At 40.7% G+C, this 21,621-nt stretch overlaps 2 protein-coding genes across 3 annotated transcripts; both read left to right on the plus strand.

Moving 5' to 3' along the window:
- The first annotated feature begins 240 nt into the window (after positions 1-240).
- Positions 241-6,038, plus strand: prph (peripherin). Its single transcript, XM_056403657.1, has 9 exons — positions 241-958; positions 2,685-2,745; positions 3,161-3,256; positions 3,758-3,922; positions 4,011-4,136; positions 4,250-4,470; positions 4,770-4,822; positions 5,009-5,082; positions 5,237-6,038. The coding sequence occupies exons 1-9, from the start codon at positions 411-413 to the stop codon at positions 5,315-5,317; spliced, it is 1,425 nt and encodes a 474-aa protein (XP_056259632.1). The 5' UTR covers positions 241-410; the 3' UTR covers positions 5,318-6,038.
- A 975-nt stretch (positions 6,039-7,013) lies between these two features.
- On the plus strand, positions 7,014-20,595 carry timeless (timeless circadian clock). Of its 2 annotated transcripts, none has more exons than XM_056403637.1 (30): positions 7,014-7,120; positions 8,040-8,173; positions 8,282-8,435; positions 8,665-8,779; positions 8,935-8,997; positions 9,114-9,215; positions 9,333-9,488; positions 9,572-9,705; positions 10,135-10,222; positions 10,335-10,511; positions 10,753-10,970; positions 11,057-11,160; positions 11,314-11,483; positions 11,577-11,702; positions 11,913-12,064; positions 12,399-12,496; positions 12,728-12,848; positions 12,956-13,157; positions 13,273-13,412; positions 13,563-13,642; positions 13,769-13,892; positions 14,304-14,386; positions 14,519-14,673; positions 14,832-15,060; positions 15,298-15,366; positions 15,508-15,626; positions 15,793-16,042; positions 16,677-16,728; positions 16,841-16,908; positions 17,123-20,595. In XM_056403637.1, exons 2-30 carry the CDS (start codon positions 8,077-8,079, stop codon positions 17,245-17,247), a joined length of 3,771 nt encoding a protein of 1,256 aa, XP_056259612.1. In that variant the 5' UTR covers positions 7,014-7,120; positions 8,040-8,076; the 3' UTR covers positions 17,248-20,595. The 2 variants fall into 2 exon arrangements, with proteins under 2 accessions (XP_056259612.1, XP_056259620.1); XM_056403645.1 differs by lacking the exon at positions 7,014-7,120 and adding an exon at positions 7,709-7,792.
- The last annotated feature ends 1,026 nt before the right edge of the window (positions 20,596-21,621 follow it).

Consider the following 21,621-nt stretch of genomic DNA (forward strand, 5'->3'; position numbering starts at 1 on the left):
ATGAATCAGAGCGACGAGGAGGGGTGGGCGTGAGGAGACATCTTTAGTTATCAAAGCAGCAATGTGGAAGACAGTCTGGCCTCCTGCCAAGTGCTCTGGTTAAAAGGGTGGAACTGTCGAGACAGAGAGTAAGACAGAGCGCTGGTGAAAGCACACAGAGGGGCAGAGTGTGTCTCTGAAGGGTAGGGAGTGGCTTGTATGCTGATGAGTGATTGAGAAAGGAAGGGTTCATGTGGGTGGGGTGAGGAGAAAAGAGGGAGGGGGGAGGCGCGAGGATGATGGGATAGCCAGATTGAGTGCATAAAAACCCCCAGCAGTCTTCAGTCGGATGTCCTGTTGCTTCACGAGCATCACCAAGCTCTCTAGCTCTCCATCTTTCCACAGCGACAGAGAACAGAATAAGACCGACCATGAGCCACTCTTCCATGCATTCCTCCACGTCTTACAGGCGCACTTTTGGAAGCCCACACCCCATCTCCATGTCCTCCTACGCCTCTGTGTCCTCCCGTATGCCCGTTTCTGGGGGACGCTATATGCGCTCAGTGTCACCTGCTGTGACATCCCGGGCCACCACCTACCACCAACAGCGTTCCCGCCCCAGCGCTCAGCCACCTCGCCTCTCCTATGACAAGGTGGACTTCACCCTGGCTGAAGCCATCAACCAGGAGTTCCTGACCACCCGCAGCAACGAGAAGGCCGAGCTGCAGGAGCTCAACGACCGCTTTGCCAGCTTCATCGAGAAGGTGCGCTACCTGGAGCAGCAGAATGGTGCACTGCAGCAGGAGCTCAACCAGTTCAAGGGTCAGCAGCAGCACGGCCAGCCCAACCGCGCCACTGAGATCTTCCAGGAGGAGCTGAGGGAGATGAGGCGCCAGATGGACGCCATCGGCAAGGAGAGAGACCAGTACCAGCTGGAGAGGGACAACTTGGCTGAGGACCTGTCCCTGATCAAGCAGAGGTTGGTAACGGCATGATGAGATAAAAAACAAAAGTGTACCATGAAGACATTAAGATTAGTTACATGATTGAAGCTTCGGTCTGAGATAGATACATCCATGATATGACTTTGACTGGAATATGGATTGGGATGGACAGATAAACACAAATAGATAAAGAGACTGTTTGTGTATGGGTGGTAACGTAAGATATTTTGGCTGAAGGATAGGGTAAAGAATAGTGTGAGGAATTCTTTGCCCTTGTCTCGATAAGATCAGAGAATCATTACAATACGACCAGCAACCTTTCCAACACCAAACCATCTTGATTGTTCTCATTATTCGCCTGTTGATTCCATATCGCCCTGTTGTGGGTTTGTCAGTCAATACAAAGGCGTGGGCTTACTGCACTTACCACCAACGCCACCACCACATCCTTCATTGACGTGGTTGTGATATACTGTACACAGTGCACTTTAAGCACAGCGCAGGTAAAGAGTCCCGAGGGGTCTCCCACATAATCAACTAAAGATGGTGGTATAGGGTGTGGCACATCAGCAGACTGGACACCAGAGAGCGGCGGCACGATACAGGACACCGCACTGCATCCGGTGTAACAGACTGCTTCCATGCATGAGTGTACATGTTTATTGAATGTTTTTTGTGAGCCATATTCAACATAAAACAAGGTGTTGACCATGACAGGAAAGTGATAGAAATAGAAAAACATAACACTACTACTTGCAACCAAATTAGATAAGGAAGGTGATGAATGATTTCCTTAAATAACATTAATGTATAGATTTAGAAACATGCACTATTATGTATGTGCAAAGGGAGATGAGATGGGAGAGGAGGAGGATGGACAGACCAGACACAGGGTGGGGCCAGCTGAGGAGTGGGGTGGGGAGTGAGAGAGGAAATGGGACCAGAGGAAGAGAGGTTGGATATCAGGCGTGGTGAGAACAGCGTCAGGAAAAATCAATGCGATTCGATGACTCCATTAGGTGTGTTTTTGAATGTGCTTCTGTGCTGATGGGATGGTGCCAGAGACCCCATTAGAACAAAAGGTTCCCCGTGTAACACAACATGAATTAAAAATGAGGCAGCAGGCCCCACTATATGTGATGCTTTTCCCCACTAATCTACTTTATGTCCAGTCTGGGCATGACTTCTGCCTCACAGGACAAATGGAGCTGGATTCAAGCTGCACATCCGGACTCTGACCACACAGACAGCCAATCAGTCAGAATAAAGTTAGCAGAATAATAGTGAGAATGAGCAAAGTCATGTATCGTACATTGTGATATAATTTGCGATGAGTCATCCGGGTGACTCATGAATTGTAACTGAATTTGCCAAATATAATTTTTTAATTTTAATTTCTTTTACAGACCACTATCATAACGACTATTTAAAATCTTTAAAGAGGGGAAGTGTGTGTACATAACCTTATTGAGTGTGTGTAGATGACCTTATTGACCTGTGGGGGGAACCACATTAGTTGAAAGGATCAGCTGCTGATCCCACTGGGCGCACTCCCAAAACCCTTTTTACAGGAGAGTGAATTAACAAATTGATCCAGAAAGCTTTTTGCCAGCTGATGCCCTGGCGCAACCTTAGACAGAAAGGGTGTTCTTGGTAAAATTTCAATATGTTGTTCTCTCTTTCCATTTGGATAAAAGGAGATTCTGGGTGCTGAAGAAAATCTGTTAATTGAAATATTTTGTCTCACTCTTTGTCCTCAAGGTTGGATGAAGAAACCCAAAAGAGGGCAGATGCTGAGAATAACCTGGTTGCCTTCCGCAAGGTAAACACCCACTGGACCATGATTATCATATTGATTACAGTGTCCTCGGGCACATGTAACAGCTCAAAAGCAACAGCTTTGTTCTATCTTCAACATCTTTAACAATGTAATATGACAGAGCAGATTTCTAAAAAATGGTTTATACAATTATAAACCAGATGTATCCTAGTTGTTGTTGCTGATTTTGGCAACTTATGACATTTCTCTTGCCTTAAAATAGATGGAACTCACAATAATGTGTAAATTGGTTCTTATATAACACACTCTCATAATCATTTCAGCATAATGAAATGTAGTCTCAGTTATCAAAGTATAAAAGAAAACAAACCCATTGATGAGGTGTTTTAGAAATGGATGACATACTGCAATATTTGTGACACACAGTAATTTATGTTTGTCTCATATAAACAACTAGGATGTGGATGATGCCACATTGTCCCGTCTGGAGCTGGAAAGGAAGATTGAGTCTCTGATGGATGAGATTGAATTCCTTAAGAAGCTCCATGATGAAGTAAGTGATGCTACCTCCTGTGCACTTCACTTTTATTGTGTAAATGCAAAAGTCATTTCTTTCAGGAGTCACCTATCACAATATGCTATGGAGAACACACTCTTTTTAAACACTAAAGGCATGTCAGTTCAGATACACTTTTAAAATGTGTGATTTTCTGTACCAGGAGCTTGTCTGCGAAAGCAGGAAGTAATATCTGCAAGGCAAGCAGTAGTTTGAGATGGTGGAGAAGATTGTGTGAGTGCCATCAGCATATACAGTGGCTTCAGGAAGTAATCAGACCCCTCCATGTTTTGCACACTTTGTTGTGTTGTAAACTAACTGAACCCTGTAGGAGATCAGGATTGGTGGTGAAATGCAGAGGGCTGAGTTGCATCATTACACCTAAATAAATGTTTCTGTTTAAGCACAGTTTTGCCAAGTTTTTGCTTTGAGCATTTTGATTTTCTGCCAGTTTCTCTTATGCTTTTTGTCCATTTGCATCCATTTCTTTATTATCAGGAAATCCAGGATGTACAAGTGAGTGTCCAGACCCAGCAGCTGAAGATGGAGGTGGACAGCAGCGCAAGACCCGATTTAACTGGTGCCCTGAGGGACATCAGGGCTCAATATGAGAACATCGCCTTAAAGAACATGCAGGAATCTGAGGACTGGTACAAGTCCAAGGTAGGCAGAGAGACAAACAGAGATGTATTCAGACTGGAACACACAAACACATATTCATTCTTGTTGGCTTCATCTTTTGTTCCTACAGTTTGCCGATTTGACTGAGTCTGCAAAGCGCAACACTGATGCTCTGAGGCAGGCCAAGCAGGAGGCCAATGAGTCCAGGAGGCAGATTCAGTCTCTCAACTGTGAAGTTGATGCAATGAAGAATACGGTGAGGCCAAGTACCACCTGTCATTTTTCTATATTCATCTATTATGCAGTATTCCCTCTGAGAAAACTATTTCACATTTGTTACTGTGCTGTATGTGCTATTGTGGCTTTCAGAATGAAGCTCTGCTGAGGCAGATGCGTGAAATGGAGGACCAGTTTGGCAATGAGATTGGAAACTACCAGGACAATGTGGGCAGACTGGAGGACGAGATCCGCCATCTGAAGGACGAGATGGCTCGCCACCTTCGGGAGTACCAGGACCTCCTCAATGTTAAAATGGCTCTGGACATTGAGATTGCCACTTACCGTAAACTGCTGGAGGGCGAGGAGAGCAGGTGAGGCAGAACATTGTGTGTCTCAGGTCCAGGTTTTTCCTAGAAATTTTGAATTATCAAGTTAGATTTCCCCCTTTTCATTTAAATCATACAAGATGTGATAAAATACAGTTCATTCATCAGCCTTCTCTGTGTGGAGTTCAAGTTAGGTTCCTCTAGATGACCCAGTTTTGTGTCAAATTAAAAACAAAACATGCATGACAGGTGGATTGGAGACTAAATTGCTCGTAGATGTAAATGTGAGTATCCTTTTTCATAACAGGTTGTAAATAACACCAACATTTCATATTCCTGTTTAGGATTACTGTTCCCATCTTAAATATCGGCATGAGCAATCACCTTGGAGAGCGAGGTAAGCTATTTTTTTTTTTTAGATCAAATATAAGATAATGATGAGCTCCATTTTGCTTTTCAATTACATGTTAAATCAATGTCCACTAACAACTGTTGATGTGATTGATAAGTGATGACTCAACTTTTGGAGTGAATCTTAAAAACTGTATCTGAATGTAAAAATCCTTAATCTGACTTTTCATAGACTTTGAACACACTCAAGACAGCGTGAGCAAGAGGACTGTGGTGATAAAGACAGTTGAGACTAGAGATGGAGAGGTACAATGATTTATACAAAAATGACAAGACATAATGCAAAAATAACTAGTTTGATATTATTTGCATTATGGAAATTGTAAGGAACATAAGAGCTAAAGTTACTTACAGATATGAAAATGAATATGAGCTTATCTGACTGTTTCTGTTCCATCAGGTGGTGAAGGAATCCAGGAGGGAGACGGAGAGAGATTCAAGCCGCACTGATAGAACCGACAAGGACGACAAGGACGAGTAAAGGAAAAGTGATTAGAAAATGTAAAGGCCAGTGCCATGGTAGAAAAAAAAAAACATGACAAAAGAGAGAAAAAAACTAAAAAAAAAGAAAAAAAAAAAGAAAACTTATCTATATAGCCCTCATTCCCATTAGTTATGTGTTTATCTGTCTAGCAAAGAGTCTCTCAGTATTGGTGCAATGATGAATGAAGCCCTTTAGACAGTGTCACTTTGGTGCTATTCAAGCCACCCAACTTTTGCTTAACACGTGTCATCTGTAGGGCCAGGCAAAACCACTTTATTAACGTACCACCTGAGGCCTTGATTTACAGTGCAATCCCGTGGAATCCTTAGACGACCACACATTTGTAGCAGAGTATTAAACTACAGGCTTAAATAGCTAGTTTAAATGCAGGATTTTAGAAGTTTGTGTCGTAGATATGACTTACTAACAAACTTGCAGACACTGCCCTTTGGTCAACACACCTTAAAAGACAGACTGAGAATACATTAACATGTTTGCATTTGTTTTAGAAGCTTTGCTATCCTCTTATTGTGCAAACGACCAAGTCACCTAAGACATGGATCATTAACAAACATGTAACACACAGGAAATGCTGACAGTGAAAATATGACAGTTACCAACTGAAAAGGCTTGTGCTGAATGTGCTTCGCAATGCTGTGTGTATCCGGCACGACTGAAGAATGAATATGTAAGTGCAAATAAAGTCAATTGGAGCTAATCTGTGTTGTTTTGTCTGTCCACCTGACTACTTCTGAATTGACAACAATTGCTGTTGTCTTCAATAGTGAGCTACTTTTTCCAGTGGTTTTCATACAAGCCAATGTCAACATAACCTGCACTTTTGTCCAAGAGAACACCCTGTGCTTGTGAGGAGATTGTAGTGCCAAATTACTTCAGACACTGGGTGTGTTCCCCCTGCACAGGCTTGTGCACATACTATTTCTTAGAATTATTTCTAATCATGTATTTAAAGCATGAATTGTCAGTCACATACAATTTCGCGATGGTTCATTCATAAAGCTGTTTTAAAGTTAGACAGCTGTAAAGTGGTGTTTATGGTCCAAAAACTTTAAACATGACCTTACTTCTCTTATCTTTCACCCAAGGCCTGCCTGATTTCTTAAAACCTGGTTGTTCAACGCACTGCCCAAAAGTTCTTCACCTTCAGCAGCTCTCTCTTTTCCACGCTCATGCACCACCTGTTGCTTATCAGGGGAATGACTTCTGCTTAAGGTGGCATCACCAGAGGCAGACGCTCTACCTGGATTAAAAATTGATTGTTGATTCACGCCCCCCTCCCCATAAATCGAATTAGAAAAACGTAAAGTGTCGCACAATCAAAATATCAAGATTAGGAAATAGAGACAGTCCAAACAAACTACACTGAACAATTACAGTAGTAGGACTTTTTTCTTCCTAATACCTCTTTCTGTTGCCCAGAGTGAAACCTCTCAGGCGACACCTTAGCTCAAACTGCAGGTAAATTCCACTGACTTCGCTGAACCCTGGTACACCCAGTCGTCAAACATGGCCTCGGTCCCAATCTCAACCCTGTTCATCTAAACCTAACACACTCATGTCATCGAAAAAGTTTCTTCTGTCGATACACCGCCCGTCAAGGTGTTGCCTGAAATGCAAAACTGAGGGTTGAAACGAGGGGACGTGACGACATTCTACGTCCGCTGTATTGGCGCGAGACTTGTCCAAAACTATCGTTGTACTGATGAGAAAGGACCAAACGCTGTACACGACCGCCTGCTGAACACGGCACCTGTAGAATAACAACATTTAAACTGTCTGGTAACCTACTATGTGTTGTTTTTATTTCTCTAAACCAAGGCAGAAGTCACAGCGCTGTCAGGCTGCTGGAAACAGAAGCTAACGTTAACTAATGGCTACATAACATTAGCGAGCGGAGCTATTGCTAACATAAACTGATATAACATAAACATCGTATCTTATATTATTGGACTATTATTATTGATGCAGTTATGTGTACACCTCTGGCGTTGTAGCTGGCTAAAGAGAAGCTAATTTTAACTACTTTATATCCCGCTGGAGTCAGTACAGTCCTATGATAATATATCATACATCATTACTCATTAATTATACTTAGTATTATTAATCTGAATCTGCAAACTAACTAGAGGAGTAAAAGGAGTAATGTTTGCCTATGAAATGTGGTGTAATAGAAGTATAAACTTAGAAAATTGGAATACTGAGGTAAAGTGCATTTACCTAAAAAATGCACAGTAGTTGAGGAAATGTACTTAGTTATTTTCCACCACTGGGACGTCACTTAACAGTTAAATGTCTAAACAAATGTAGGTAAGCTGTAGACAACTATACACCAAACTCATTTAAAATACTCAAACTTAACAGAGTCAACAAACCTAAGCTGAACAGAACTGAGGATACATAAGGAAAAGTTTGAGATTGCCTCTACTAGGTGTCAGTAAATGACGCGCCAGGGTAAGATGCTTTAACTGCTTACTTACATGTCTTGTTGACCATGTACATTCACTCCTCCTCCTTAGAAATTATTAATTAGATTCTCCTTGAACAACACACAGAAAACTGAAGTTTGTAGTGCAGACAGTTTTTTTGTGATGCTCTCTTGACGTTCATGGAATAGTTAGCTCATCTTTGTCTGAGAAGTAATGTAGTGCCATAAATTTGTGTGTGTCGTTCTTACCATTTCCCTCTTTTTATATCCTAGTGTGTGGCAGATTAGCCTTCATGCTGGCTGATCGTGAATGGACTTACTCAGGATGAATTGTGAACTTCTCGCAACTTGCAGTGCTCTTGGCTATCTGGAGGGAGACACCTATCACAAGGAAATAGACTGTTTGGGTGAGTGTTTTTGAAGTGGTAAAAATGTTTAGATATAATGAATAAGTTATTTATGTTGTTTATTTATGCATTTGTATCTTTTAACTGTGTCCTGTCTCTACATTGCAGAGAGTGTGAAAGACTTGATCAGGTATTTACGCCATGAAGATGACACCCGTGATGTCCGTCAGCAGCTGGGTGCAGGCCAGATTGTACAGAATGACCTTCTACCTATTATCATTCAACATGGACAAGATAAAGGCTTATTTGATGCCTGCATCAGGTAAAAACCCTCATAATACAGTCGTATTGGCTGCATTATTGATACACCAATGCTAGTTTTGCGATAAATTATTGTTACACTGGCACAAAATATTGTTTTAGTATATATGTTGTCATTAGATTTACATAGAAATTTGCCATTTTTCTTTTTCATTTTTGTTATGAAGCTGTACAAGTTGGTAAATGACAAAAATGTTGCTCGTATGACGCTGATATCTGCTTTTTCTCAGGCTCATGGTCAATCTCACCCAGCCTGCCATGCTCTGCTTTGGTAAGGTCCCTGATGACCCAGTGTTTAGACATCACTTTTTGCAAGTGACATCTCATTTACAAGCCTATAAAGAGGTATTGTCTCCTTTAATTGTAAAACCACAATTCATTTTACATGTTTTAATGTATGATAATGTTGGTACAGTGAACATTGTGGAGTTGGATTGTTTTTAGCATGAAAATGTTTTGAAATGAAATGATTATTTATCTGTGTGTCTTTTTATTTCTAGGCATTTGCCAGCGAAAGTGTGTTTGGCATTTTAAGTGAGACATTGTATAACCTTCTGCAACTGGTGAGTGTTTTACTGATAAACATCTTTGCCTCCATCCTTACCTGTTTGTTAGATGATATCAGTAAAATGGTTTCTGTTCCTACCTATCTCTACCCACTTGCCTTCATCTCTTTCAGGACTGGGAGCAGAGACAGGAGGAAGATAACCTGCTAATAGAGAGGATCCTGCTGCTGGTCAGGAATGTACTTCATGTACCTGCAGACCCCTGTGAAGAGAAGGTCTGACTTTGACATGAATGCCAATGTAAAATGTATTGTCAGAAAGACAAGCCCTTTCATTTATCTTTCATCTGAGATAGATGTTATTCCAATCTCTGTCTCTCCCTCTTTCTGTAGAAAGTGGATGATGATGCCAGCATCCATGACAGGCTGCTGTGGGCCATTCACATGAGCGGTTTTGATGACCTGGTCAAGTTCCTGGCGTCGGCCCAGAGTGAGCAGCAGTGGAGTATGCACGTGTTGGAAATTATCTCCCTCATGTTCAGAGATCAGGTTAGACTGAATAATGTATCAGAGGCACACACTGAGATTGTCAGCTGTTTTCTGTGTTTGACCTCTTCTTCTTTTCCCTACAGACGCCAGAGGCTTTGGTGAGCGCTGGTCAGGCTCGTTCAGCAGAGGAGAAGCAGAGAGACTCTCAGGAGCTGGAGGCACTGAGGCAGAGGGAGCAGGCAGCGAAACGTTCTCGCACATTACAAAGAGGAACCAGGTGACTATACAAGCTGATGTTCTCCAGTGTCAAGGTTACAAGATGGCACAGTGGATGTAAAAGATTGTTGTTCACCACCGCTTTAAATGCTCAATTATACTGCAAACCAGGGATAAGAGGTATGCCTACATGACCCAATCAGTCAGTGGGAAGGGAAGCTCTTACAGCACTCAAACCCAAATGACACCTTAGATCAGTAACATGAGTAATCCGCTGCATTTACTTGCACTCTTTTTTTGATATAGAACTCTTCCATGTTAGTTACAGAAATCTTATGTTTGTAATCCTTCTTTTACAGAAAGGCAGGTGAAATACTCCTCAGTCATTATAAAACTTGTTAGAAGTACATGAGTGTGACAAATACCAGTAGACAGAAAAAAATATATGTGTATATTCTATTCTGTTTCACAGTTGATGTTTTTCTTTCAGGCACTCTCGCTTCGGAGGGTCGTATGTAGTCCAAGGTCTCAAGTCAATCGGAGACAAAGATGTGATCTATCACAGAAATCTTCATAATGTAAGTAGTGCAACTCCAGTCATCTGTAATATGAACTTGATCTAACTTGATCTGATCATATGACCTTAAAAAAAAAAAATTTTTAATGCAAGTGTCACGTTTTTTTTTGTAGTTCAAAAATTACACTCATGACACAGGCAAAACAGTGAGACGTGTTCCCAAGAGGAACCGACAGGCCAAGGAATGTAAGGACAAACGCCGTTCAGCCTTAAATGTGCGACTCTTCCTGCGAGAGTTTTGTTTGGACTTCTTGGAGAACTGCTACAATCATCTCATGTACCTGGTCAAGGTAAGTCACTGTAACGTGGATTACTTATTGTATAGTAAATACTTTTTGTAGCAAATGGCACACAGCAATAACATGCTACTCGCACACAAAAGCCTTGTTGGAGTTCTCACATGATTTTAACTGTATACATGTTTGCCTGCAAGTCTTGGATAGATCTATTTCTAAATCTGTCTCTGATATTGTATCTGCTTTTTTTTTTTTTTTTTTTTTTTTTTTTACAATGTCGTTGTGTCGTCTACAGGAAAGTCTGATTCGAGAGCATACTCAGGAACATGATGAAAGCTATTACCTCTGGGCGCTCAGCTTTTTCATGGCCTTCAACCGTGGCAACGGTTTCCGTGCTGACTTAGTTTCTGAGACCATGTCCATCCGTGCTTTTCATTTCATTGAGCGCAACATCACCAACTACTACGAGATGATGCTTACTGACCGCAAAGAGGCAACGTCCTGGTCCCGAAGGTAAGAAGATCATTCAGAAGCAGGTTTTAAGAAAAATGTCAAGTCGATAAATTTGCCTCAGGCTGATGGCACTTGTTTTTCTCTAGGATGCACTTGGCTCTAAAGGCATATCAAGAGCTTCTGCTCACTGTGAATGAGATGGACCGTTCACAGGACGAAAGCATCCGTCAGAGTTGTAACGTAATTAAAAGTAAGATGCTGGGAAGCTCTAGTTCAGATAGAGTCTTAATGTTGTTTTTAAAATGTGAAATATACTATACTCATAATAGTCAATTTAGGTTCTTGTTCCACTTTATCTGAAATATGAGAACGTTTGTGTCATCTATTTATTGTCACCTTCTAGGCAACATATTCTACCTGATGGAATACAGGGAGATTTTCCTGACGTTGCTGAGGAAATTTGACGAAACCAGGCAGCCTCACTCTTACCTCAAAGACTTGGTGGAGTCAACTCATCTCTTCTTGCGCATGTTAGAACGCTTCTGCAAAGGTCGCAAAAACTTGATGGTTCAGGTAAGCTCTTCTAATAAATTTGTAGTGCGTGTGTAAATGTTTGCCATTAGTGCCTGCTCAAAATATTGACATCTAGCTCTGGTCGTTCTGCAGAGGAGGAAGGTGAGACGGAAGAAGTCACGAGGTGAAAAAAATCCACCATCTGTAGAAACTAGTCCCGAAGCCCTGGCGGAGACCTGGAAGATTGTGGAGGAAGATCTGAAGACTTCAGGGTTTCAGGTCAGTGTGAGAATCAACCTCAAGGGGGAGCAGAGAGCACGTATCAGACACTATTCAAGAGCATGTCACATCAAAGAGTTCTTCTAAATTTTGTTTAATAAGGACACTCATAAAGTATCCCAAAAACATATCAGTCCGACATTAATGAATTGATTGAAAAGGGTCAAATTTACCAACACTAAACGCCACTTGTCCGTCTTCTTCGTGCAGTTGTCAGAGTCTTTAACTGAAAGCATCGTGCCATTCGATGCCACATCTGAAACTCCTCTTGAGGAGCAGCGGACTGAGGCTATGGTGCGAGTGCAGGATGCCCTGCAGGCTCGACTGGGACCAGAAGCCCTGGGACTGCTGCGTGCTGCCAGGTCAGTGAGGCTCAACATTATTTTCACTATCAGTTAATCTTTATTTATTTATTTTTTTTTTTTGATTGATTTTGTTCTTGTATCATCTTGAGATGACTTGTTTTGTCCGACCAACACTCCAAACCATTCATTTGGTTTAAAATAACACAAAACTCAAAAAGCAGGGAATCTTAACATTTGTGAAACTGGAACCAGGAAATATCGACAAACCATAACAACTGATCCATTTTCAGAATTGTTGCGGATTAATTTAATTGATTATCAGTTTCGCCTGTAATCCCATCAGTCCCTGAAACTAAACACATGTCTACATCTTTCTTTCTGTTGTTCTCAGGGAGGTGTGGCCAGAAGGAGATGTGTTTGGTTCAGCTGATGTGGAACCTGAGGAGGAACTGGAACTCCTCAAGCAGATCCTGCACGCCAACCTGCCAAGTATGTTTTAAAAATGATCCTAGGGGCCCTTTTCACTAGGACTGCATTCAGTGATTATTTTGAGTATTGATTAATCTGCCAGTTGTTCTCTGCTTGATAACTTGTCAGAATAGTTGGTGATTAATGTTCTTTTGATCAACTACTTGATTAATTGACTAATTGTTGTGGCTCCGCTATATATACTGTACCACTGCATATTTATGACATTCAAACCTTACATTTTAATTTCAGGGTCCTCTCCTCCTGAGCCTGTGGTTGAGGAGGATGATGACGGATTAGAGTTAGAAGAAGAAGAGTTGGAGTCTGTCCAGGTTTCTGAAACGGAGTTCAACTTCCTAGACTTTGTCAAGAGGTGAGGAAAACAGTTAAAGTAACCTTCAGTATATCCAGTCTGAAGTCAGTAGCCTCTTCCGCATCTTCAAACATTTTGTGACCTTACCCTTTTCTTACCCCTCACAGGTTTGCCAGCCCCAATATTGTGCATCCCTACCTCCTCCTATTAAAGTCATACTCAAAAAACACACCTCACACAAACCATTGTATCGCTCGAATGCTGCACCGCCTGGCTGTCGACCTCAAAATGGATGCCCTGCTTTTCCAGCTGTCAGTCTTCAACCTTTTCAACAAAATCCTGAGTGATCCCGCTGCAGCTGCTTACAGGGTACAGTAATAACACGAGAGAAAGAAAGGTTCAGTGTGGCCAAGCAAGCTTTTGGTGACATGAAGTCTACTGTTGATTAGACACAAGAGCTAACTTTTCATACTCTCCTTCACAGGAACTAGTGACGTTTGCCAAGTATGTGCTGAACCGTTTCTTTTCACTGGCAGCACAAAACAACAAGGCATATGTTGAACTGCTGTTCTGGAAAAATGTGGGAGCTGTACGTGAGATGACAGAGGGCTACAGCAAAGAAGGGTTGGTTTCTCTCTGTCTGTGTCTCTGTGTTAAATTTACCATTGTTATCAAGTTATAGGTAAAAGATGCATTTTAATAAACATGTATTACAAAGTAGCAAGTCTTTGGTTCTGTTGTTTTAAATATTGTCTCTCGTCAATAATATGTCAGAGAGGGAAAGAAACCAGCATGGACCGAAGAGGAGGAGGAGGAGTTGCGCAAGCTCTATGAGGAGCACCGCAATTCTGAAGGTTTACTTCCTTTTTGTTTGTTTTTTTGCGCATCTTTTCTGTCTGTCGTGTTAAATGATATGCTCTAGTTGCACACTATGTACTTGACTAAATACTCTGTTACTGACTGTTGATTCCTATGCTTAGTGCCAGATATAGTGGAGACTTTGCTGCCATTACTCAGCAACAGCACCCGCACTCGGCGCCATGTAGTTACACAGCTGGTGCATATGGGTCTGGTGGACAACGCTAAGGAACTGAAGAAACAGAAGTACGTACTAATAGTAAATGTAGTATGTCTGTCACGTTCTTGTGAACGTGATATTTCAGTAAAGCCTTGAGGGAATCACTTGGAATCACAGATGTCTGGACTCAATGATGAGCTGATTAGATTTTGTTGGTCAAAGGTCACTGTGATCTCACAAGACACATTTTCTGCCATAACTCACAAATTTATATGCTACTTATTACACAATTTAACGCAAATGTCTGATAGGATAAAAAAATGAAGTGATGACATTTTATATCCAAATGGTCAAAGGTCAACTTCACTGTGACATCATAATGTACTGCAAAAACACTTCTGGACAGTATTCAACGCTGTAACTCACGAAGGGGCAGTGGCATGCAACTGCGAGGCAGTAATTCTAGTGTTGTTGTTTTTTCTTTTTCTTTTTCAAAGGAAAGGTACCGGGATTGTACTTTGGAAGGAGGAGCAAGAGCAGGAGCTGCGGATGCTGTTTGAGGAGTACAGAGATTCTGACGGTACCAGACTCATTTTGTAGTGCATGAGAAAATGTAGTGGCTGTTTCACTATGCCTCTGTCAGTTTCAGGGATACTTCATGGTTTGTGTGGTGACTGTCTTTATTTGATGAAAAGTAATTGTACTCTTACAGATGTGCTGGGTAATATCCTGAAGAAGCTCACAGCCAAGCGGTCCCGTGCACGTGTGGTGGACAAGTTGCTCAGCATGGGCATGGTGTCTGAGAGAAGAGAACTTTATAAGAAGAGAAGTCGTAAGGCTCAAGGGAAGAGCGCTGGAAAAGGAATGGTAAAGTTACTGTAGATGTACAGCACATAAGTCTTTTTAAAATAGACTATAGAATAGAAGGTGCTTTTGAATGTGATCAAAATATAATGTTCCTATTTATAAAGAATATTGAAAGATGTGGTGTTTCTACATGAGCTGTAATATATTTTCTGCCACAGACTGAAGAAGAGTTCCTAGTAGGACTAACACAAGGTTCCCCAGATGATTCCATGGACAGAGATGATGAAGAGGATGGAGAGGATGAGTCCGAAGAGAATGATGAAGAGGAAGACGAAGAGCACGAGAGGGAAGAATCGCAAAATAGCGCAAGGAGGAGCCAAAGCATGAACTCCACAGTGGAGAGGAGAGCTGATGTTGGCACCATGGTGAATGCTCTGCAACAGGAAGGTGCGACAAAGGCCAAACTACTTGCTGTAGTTTTTAGTAGTTTCAGTTTTTACAGTTTGTGCTCTGTTTTCTCCTGTAAAATATTTGATATGATGGATTACATTTATTTTTCAAGGTAATGCTATAGCCTTGCTGAATGCTAGAGTTTTATTTATTATTTTGTTATGAACTTTCTTAGACAGCAGGAATGAAATACAAGTTTCATGTTGTTGTTGTTATTATATTATTTTATAACAGGCAGGTCTGGACCCCTGTTGTGGCTGCAGAATTGTCTCAACAGAACGGCAAATGATCGTGAAGAAGATGGTAAGTGCTACTGTCCAAAACCCTCAAAAGTATTCATAGCAAACTGTTTTGCACTCGGTTTTATTTCTTAATTGAAAGTTGTTTTAGTTCTTGCGGGAGTGATGTGTGAGTAAATGAAATCGTTGTGGTCCATTCCCACAGGTTTGTCCCAGCCTGTGCCACTGGTCCCCCTGACAGAGGCAAATGAAGACGCCATGGACAACAAGAGCTTCCAGAGGCTGCTACGCAAACTGGGGATGCGAGCACCTGCAAATGAACAGGTGTGTGTGTGGGTTTTTTTCCCCATGATATTTCCCTACCAAATCAGTCATTTCACGTCACTTCCTTTGATCTGCACTTTTTTTTCTCTAAGACAGTTTTGTTGTTTCAGTGTTTGATTGCAAAATAAACTTTAAATAAAGTTGTTGTTGACTGTTTGTTTATCAGGAGTCTTTCTGGAGAATCCCAGCAAAGATCAGCGCATCCCAACTCCGGAGTGCAGCTGCAGCTCTTAGTCCGAGAGAGGATGAACCTAAAGGTGGCGAGGAGCAAGACGGGCCCAGGAGTCCAACTGGAGAACCACAGGAGGAGGCGGAGGAGGAGGAGGAGGGGGAGGTCTCAGGTGAACAGAGGGCTCAGGCTCTTAGAGCTCTGCTGCTCTCACGCAAGAGGAAACACCACGCCTCTGAGCATACAGGTAAGTGTGGGAATTTCATGCTTGATGCTTTGCTGTATCAGATGACAACAGTTAATTACAGCTTTCCCACATAGATAAGTGTTAAGTTGCATACTCAACATAAAACTTGCCTCTTGTATAGCCTGCTTTAGTTAGTCCAGTAGCCAAGAATAAGGAATTAAAAGTGATTATATTCAAGTGTAAAAAGTTGAGGTTCATGCTTCGATTTCCTGAGACTACAGTCACATAGTTCTCACAGTCCGGTGTTGTTTTGGCTTGGAATTAAAAAAGCAATTTTGATTGTAAATAATTGTTCACCCATGGTTAGCATTTCAAAATGCTGAACATTAAAAAGAAGCAAAACACACCCACAAGGTTAAAAATGGAAAGTGTAAAATCACACATAGTAATAAGATTCCTCTGGTGTGTCAGTTTAAAAAATAGTTCAGCTGCCTTAGCAAGATGGGAAACCACCACAACATTGGCTAAAACCTGTGGGATATCTTCTTTTTAGGTGTTTGTAGAGCATTTAAGATGCAGCACCACAGCTTCACACCATTTGAAATCTGTTGTTAGATCTGCTGCTAAATTAAGGAATTAAGGACAGGTCATGGATTAAGATGATGTTTGTTTTTCTGTTTTGTTTTGTTTTAAGCTCCTGTGTCAGATTTCACCCCCGCTGAGGATACAGAAAGTACAGCTGAGAGGTGAGAAATCACCCTATGTTTTTGTTAAACAGTTAAGCCAAACCACAGCTGAGAAATGTCTATTTTTAATACTAAATCTCCTTAATTCGTAATCTATTTCTGCACACATCAGGTCCCAAGGTCCCAAGACTTCAGCTAAAAGAAGCAGAAGCAGAGTGTTGGACGATGATGAGGAGGATGGTATTGTACTCACATTGTTGGAAATCAATCTAGCCACCAGTCTTTTAATATGTTTAAACTTTTAAAACTAAAGGTTCAAAGAGAGACAACGTTAAGTTGCTATTCCTTATATCACGCTAAGTTTAACATCTGTGCCACAGCAGTGTGGGACCAGTAATGAGCCTCTGACAGCAGTGGAGTTCATAACTGAACTGAAGTTCTTGTCTATTTACAGAAGATGACTCCACCATTGCGATGGATATGGACGGTGATGCAGATTCAGACAGGGAGGATCCCTCTGCTCCTGTGAAGCGTCGACGGAAGATGGTCTTAATTGATGAAGAGGAAGATGAGGATTAGTGATGGCCTTTAATGGACTGTAAAAACTACGATCAGGGGAGACATAGAAGCAGCTCTCTGGAGGGTCTGCAGTCCAGACAATGGAAATGCTATTAATGGAATACCAAACAGCCCAAAGGAATAGGCCCTTAGACCTGCCCCAATGTGTGCATAGATCCTATTAAACAATTTAATTTTGTTATCTCTTACTAAGCAATTGATTGGTGCCTTTATGAAGTTCTGGTAAATGAGTTCTGAGTGGTCTTCTCTTTTGTAAGTTCTTTTTCTCTATTGTTGTCTGAGAAAGTTTTGTAACACAGGATTTCATTTATAACTCAACAATTTTATCTTATATCTAAAAGTTGTTGAATGTGTACAAATACTTTTGTACTTGTTAGTCATTTCCACTTTTGACTTTGGATTTCACAGTAAAATACAGACCTAGTTAAAAAAAAAAATTAAAAAGAAAACACTTGTCAAAATAGTGGCTCACTGGGCGCTTTCGTTATCTCACTTTCTTTTCTCCTGCACTGCGTCGTTTTAAACACTAGAGGGCACTTAAATGTTGAATGGTCAGCTTAAATGATTACTGGAGCAATTAACTGGTATGTGTCATGTAGAATATCCCATTAGAGCTCTTGGATATGCTGTATATCACATTAAAATTGAGTTTTGAACAAAGCTTTTATCAGTGTTCCTCTGCAGTGAGTGAGGAAAGGCTTGGGACAGATCACACCACAGTCTTACATTTGATGTGCAATACTGCAAAAATGACGTGAATAAATGTTTTTTTTTGATGGAGCTTTCTTCAACACAGGGATCCTGTATCCTGTGTATGTCTGCAGTCGCTGCCTGTAATTGTCCACGTTTTCCAGCTGTGTCGGCGGTGGTCTCTTGTCCTCACATCTGGACCACGTTAGTAACTTCCTGTCACAGCATCTGCTCTGCCCCCATCCCACAGAGCCAGAGGCAGACCTGACAGTCTTCAGATAGTGCTGTGAGTAAAGCATGTGTGCACAATGGTGTGTGGGTGCTGTTCACTATATAAACTATAGTGAACTTAATCAAAACTATATACTATATTAAAATGGTGATATAAACTTGAAAAATGTAATTCTGTAGCATTCAAGTTTTCTATATATGTATGCAAAACTTGAGTAAAACTGAAAATGAAATTACAATAATCCATTTTGCATTTTCACATACTCATGCAGTGTGGGTGTCCTATGACCATATGAAAATGGAAAAGCTGTCTGACATTTAGTTTTCAAAGTCGTACATTGGACAATATTCAAATATGAATTCAAACTTGAAACTTAAATTACACTATAGCAACCTGATTTTCCTTGAGGCTTGGATGGACTGTGTATTAAAAATACAGGGATGGAAGATTCAATTGTTTTGTAACCAGAAAATAAAAAGAAACGCCTGAGGGCTGTATTCCATACATGTGAGTAACAGATGCATTATGCCAGTCATTGTGCAAACTTTGAGCAAATACAAACCAGGCTTTCGTTAATGAAAAATGAAGACCTGATGTTTCATCTAAGAGCTAAAGAAAGTGACAGAAATCACCCTTGAGTGTTTGGATTGACATTTTCTTCGGCAGTTACATGCTTACACGCAAACAACAGTTCAAACATAATGCTTAGGTTAAAACTTTTAGGTTTTTAGTTGAGAAGACAATCATTTAGTAGCTTTTCTGGAGTTTCCGATCGTATCATATAACACATTTAAGATTAATCTGGACTTTTGAAACAGCAGTTTAAAAAAATCTTATCACAAGAGACAACAACTTGTCAATTGTTACAAGGTTGTAGCAGGCCTTTTCAGTGATTCCCCTGTTGTAGGTTACCTTAGGGCACAGTCTAATTGTTGGGTAAATTCTCAGGAAAATATATTTGTCTGTTCAGTTGTGTGGGCTGGAAAAATCTACCCGATTCATCTGTCACATAATAAATTTTACCATGAACTTGCCTGAGGTAGAACTGAACTTCATATTGCAACACAACAAGAGGAACATGTGGATATCAGGTAGTTGATCTGGGATTGTTTGAAATTTCTCTAAAGTTCAAGATGTTCTTTTGCCTTTGCTTCATTTCATTTTGTGTATTTGTGGATTAAACTGAGGAGCTGTGATTCAGACTTTCGGGGGTTCACTGAAAAGGAGAGAACAGCGTCTTCACTTAGCAGAACTTTTCCAGTTGAAGAATATGAAAAATGAGTCTGCCGCATGTCAACAATGACATCAGTTCTTCACCAGGACGAGCACAAGAAATTACGAACAGTTCAGTTTCTCAGTTATTAAATCAACAGTTTATTTCCATCTCAGCCGTATAGCCAAACACTTGTCTATTGCTAAATCTTCCTGGAAATGTGTTTTCATGATGTGCCAGTGAAATATTGGGTTAGCAGTACAAGGCACGACAAAGGAATAATTTACAATCTGTGCTCAGTAAGTCAAACCTGACTGAATAGATCGTAAAATGGTCTCCATATGTAAACTGTGAACTCCCTGATAGTGGTAAACACTGAGCACGTGGGTGTAGCTGTTGGAACGGTTACTGTTGTGGCCATACAGTCTACAGTCGTTATAAATAAATAAATAAATAAATAAGATCCTGTCCCTGGCACACCACACGCAGCCGCCTCCTCCTCCTCCTCCTCTGCGATACCCTGTGGAGGGGAATGAGGTGCTCCTACAGTCTCAGCACGCACAGCTGTAGCTCTTTCCCTCTGAATGCACCAACACAATCCACAAGGTCCTGTGTCGCCAGTTGGTGCTCTCTGAACACAGCAAATTCCCAGTCCCCTTCAGTGTGTAACTGTACGAATGTAAAAAGGAGAAGAGAATGGGTTGGCCTGTGATTCAACTTGTCCACCTTCACATTCAAATTCTGGTCACTGTCTTAACATGTGAAGCTCATTACAGGCCTGGTATAGACAGTTTTATATGTTAGTTTATGTCTTCACCATTTTGTAAAAACACCAGAATAAAGGGTTTGACTATTCTATTTAATGACTTTATTAATGGATAAAATATTTACTATTGCTTTATGGATCAGTCACAAGTCATTAATTAGGACCACCTCTGGGTTGTCATGTAAAAATAGTCAAGGGTCACAGGTTCCTCGTTTTCTTATAAGCCAACAGAAAAAGTTAGTAAGTTATCTCTAAATATAAAGGCATTAAGAATAATGACTTTTAGTTGTCTCTGTTTGTTTTTTGATATATGTGTATTGTACTGTATGTGTACCCAATACTCCCTAGAAAGCTGTTCTGTTGAGTGAATTATCCTGGAGAAATAAAGTAAACTGAATAGAACTGGATCACTGTAAATTCAACAAACGTATTAATAAATGGTTTTGGCTGCAGCACACAGGAGACAAGAAGTCATACAGTGTTTCGAGTGATTTACTTGTTCAACCAAAACATCTCCAAATACAAAAAAAATGTCCAGCTGGAGGAGGCTAAATGCCAACCACAGACAATCTGGCACCCCAAAATATGTCCTTATTGGTTTAAGTGCTCTACAAAGCCTTAATAAATGTTTTGTTAATTATTAATAAAGCCATCAATTACAATTGACAAACCCTCTATAAAGGGTGCCTCATTAGAAAGGGGTGCCATTAATGTTAACTAGCCTGTATACTGTGTTCTCATATGTGATGATATTGGGGGGAAAAATATTTATGTAACTAATGTTACAAGGTTCTGTGTAACTGGACTGCTATCAGTTCATTATTATTTATTCTATGTCCAACTGAGTACAAAAAAGTATCCCTCCTTTAATCCAATCAGTTTATTACCATTGCCAGATTAACCTGTTAGTGGGTCCCTGGGAAAAAAAAACTTACTGTGGGCTCCCACTGACCCCCCACCTGAATATGAACATTGCAGCCTCCAAGTTCCTATTAAGTCCTGTGCAACCAGACCTCCTGTGCTGAAACAACACGTAACATGTCCTAGTTTGTAGTAATTTGATTAAACAGAACTGTATTTAAGAATATTGTAAGTACCATTCAGTTAATATTGACCCATCTTAGTTGATATTATGCTTTAGTGGTGCAATAATTTAACACATTTGTAACTAATCAAGCTGCCAAATTCAGTGGTGATAGATTAACCTTTGGCTTTTGGGGGACTTGGACAGTTGCCCATTTTCCCCAGTTGGAAATCCAGCCTTGATCTTATGATGTAATAATACTTCCTTAAACAAGGTTTTCTGTGACTTTAATGTTAACACTCAGAAAAAAGAAGAAGAAATTTCATGAAATAAACTTTACAACAAATGGGCTAGATTGTGACGCAGGGTTTCTCTACTAAACCGGGGCCACAGGACGGAGGAGCTGTGAGAGCTCATGTTCTACTTCATTGTACTTAATAAATAATGTA

This window comes from Seriola aureovittata, chromosome 2, assembly GCF_021018895.1.
Source record: "Seriola aureovittata isolate HTS-2021-v1 ecotype China chromosome 2, ASM2101889v1, whole genome shotgun sequence".
NCBI classification, from domain to species: Eukaryota; Metazoa; Chordata; class Actinopteri; order Carangiformes; family Carangidae; genus Seriola; species Seriola aureovittata.

Excerpts from the sequence above, each read along its gene's own strand:
- prph (XM_056403657.1), top strand. The coding sequence starts at position 411 with ATGAGCCACTCTTCCATGCATTCCTCCACGTCTTACAGGCGCACTTTT. Across the intron at positions 3,923-4,010 it reads AGGACTGGTACAAGTCCAAG|TTTGCCGATTTGACTGAGTC; the intron begins GTAGGCAGAGAG and ends TTGTTCCTACAG. Across the intron at positions 4,823-5,008 it reads CAATCACCTTGGAGAGCGAG|ACTTTGAACACACTCAAGAC; the intron begins GTAAGCTATTTT and ends GACTTTTCATAG.
- timeless (XM_056403637.1), top strand. The coding sequence starts at position 8,077 with ATGGACTTACTCAGGATGAATTGTGAACTTCTCGCAACTTGCAGTGCT. Across the intron at positions 12,497-12,727 it reads CCTGCACGCCAACCTGCCAA|GGTCCTCTCCTCCTGAGCCT; the intron begins GTATGTTTTAAA and ends TTTTAATTTCAG. Across the intron at positions 16,043-16,676 it reads CCACGCCTCTGAGCATACAG|CTCCTGTGTCAGATTTCACC; the intron begins GTAAGTGTGGGA and ends TTTTGTTTTAAG.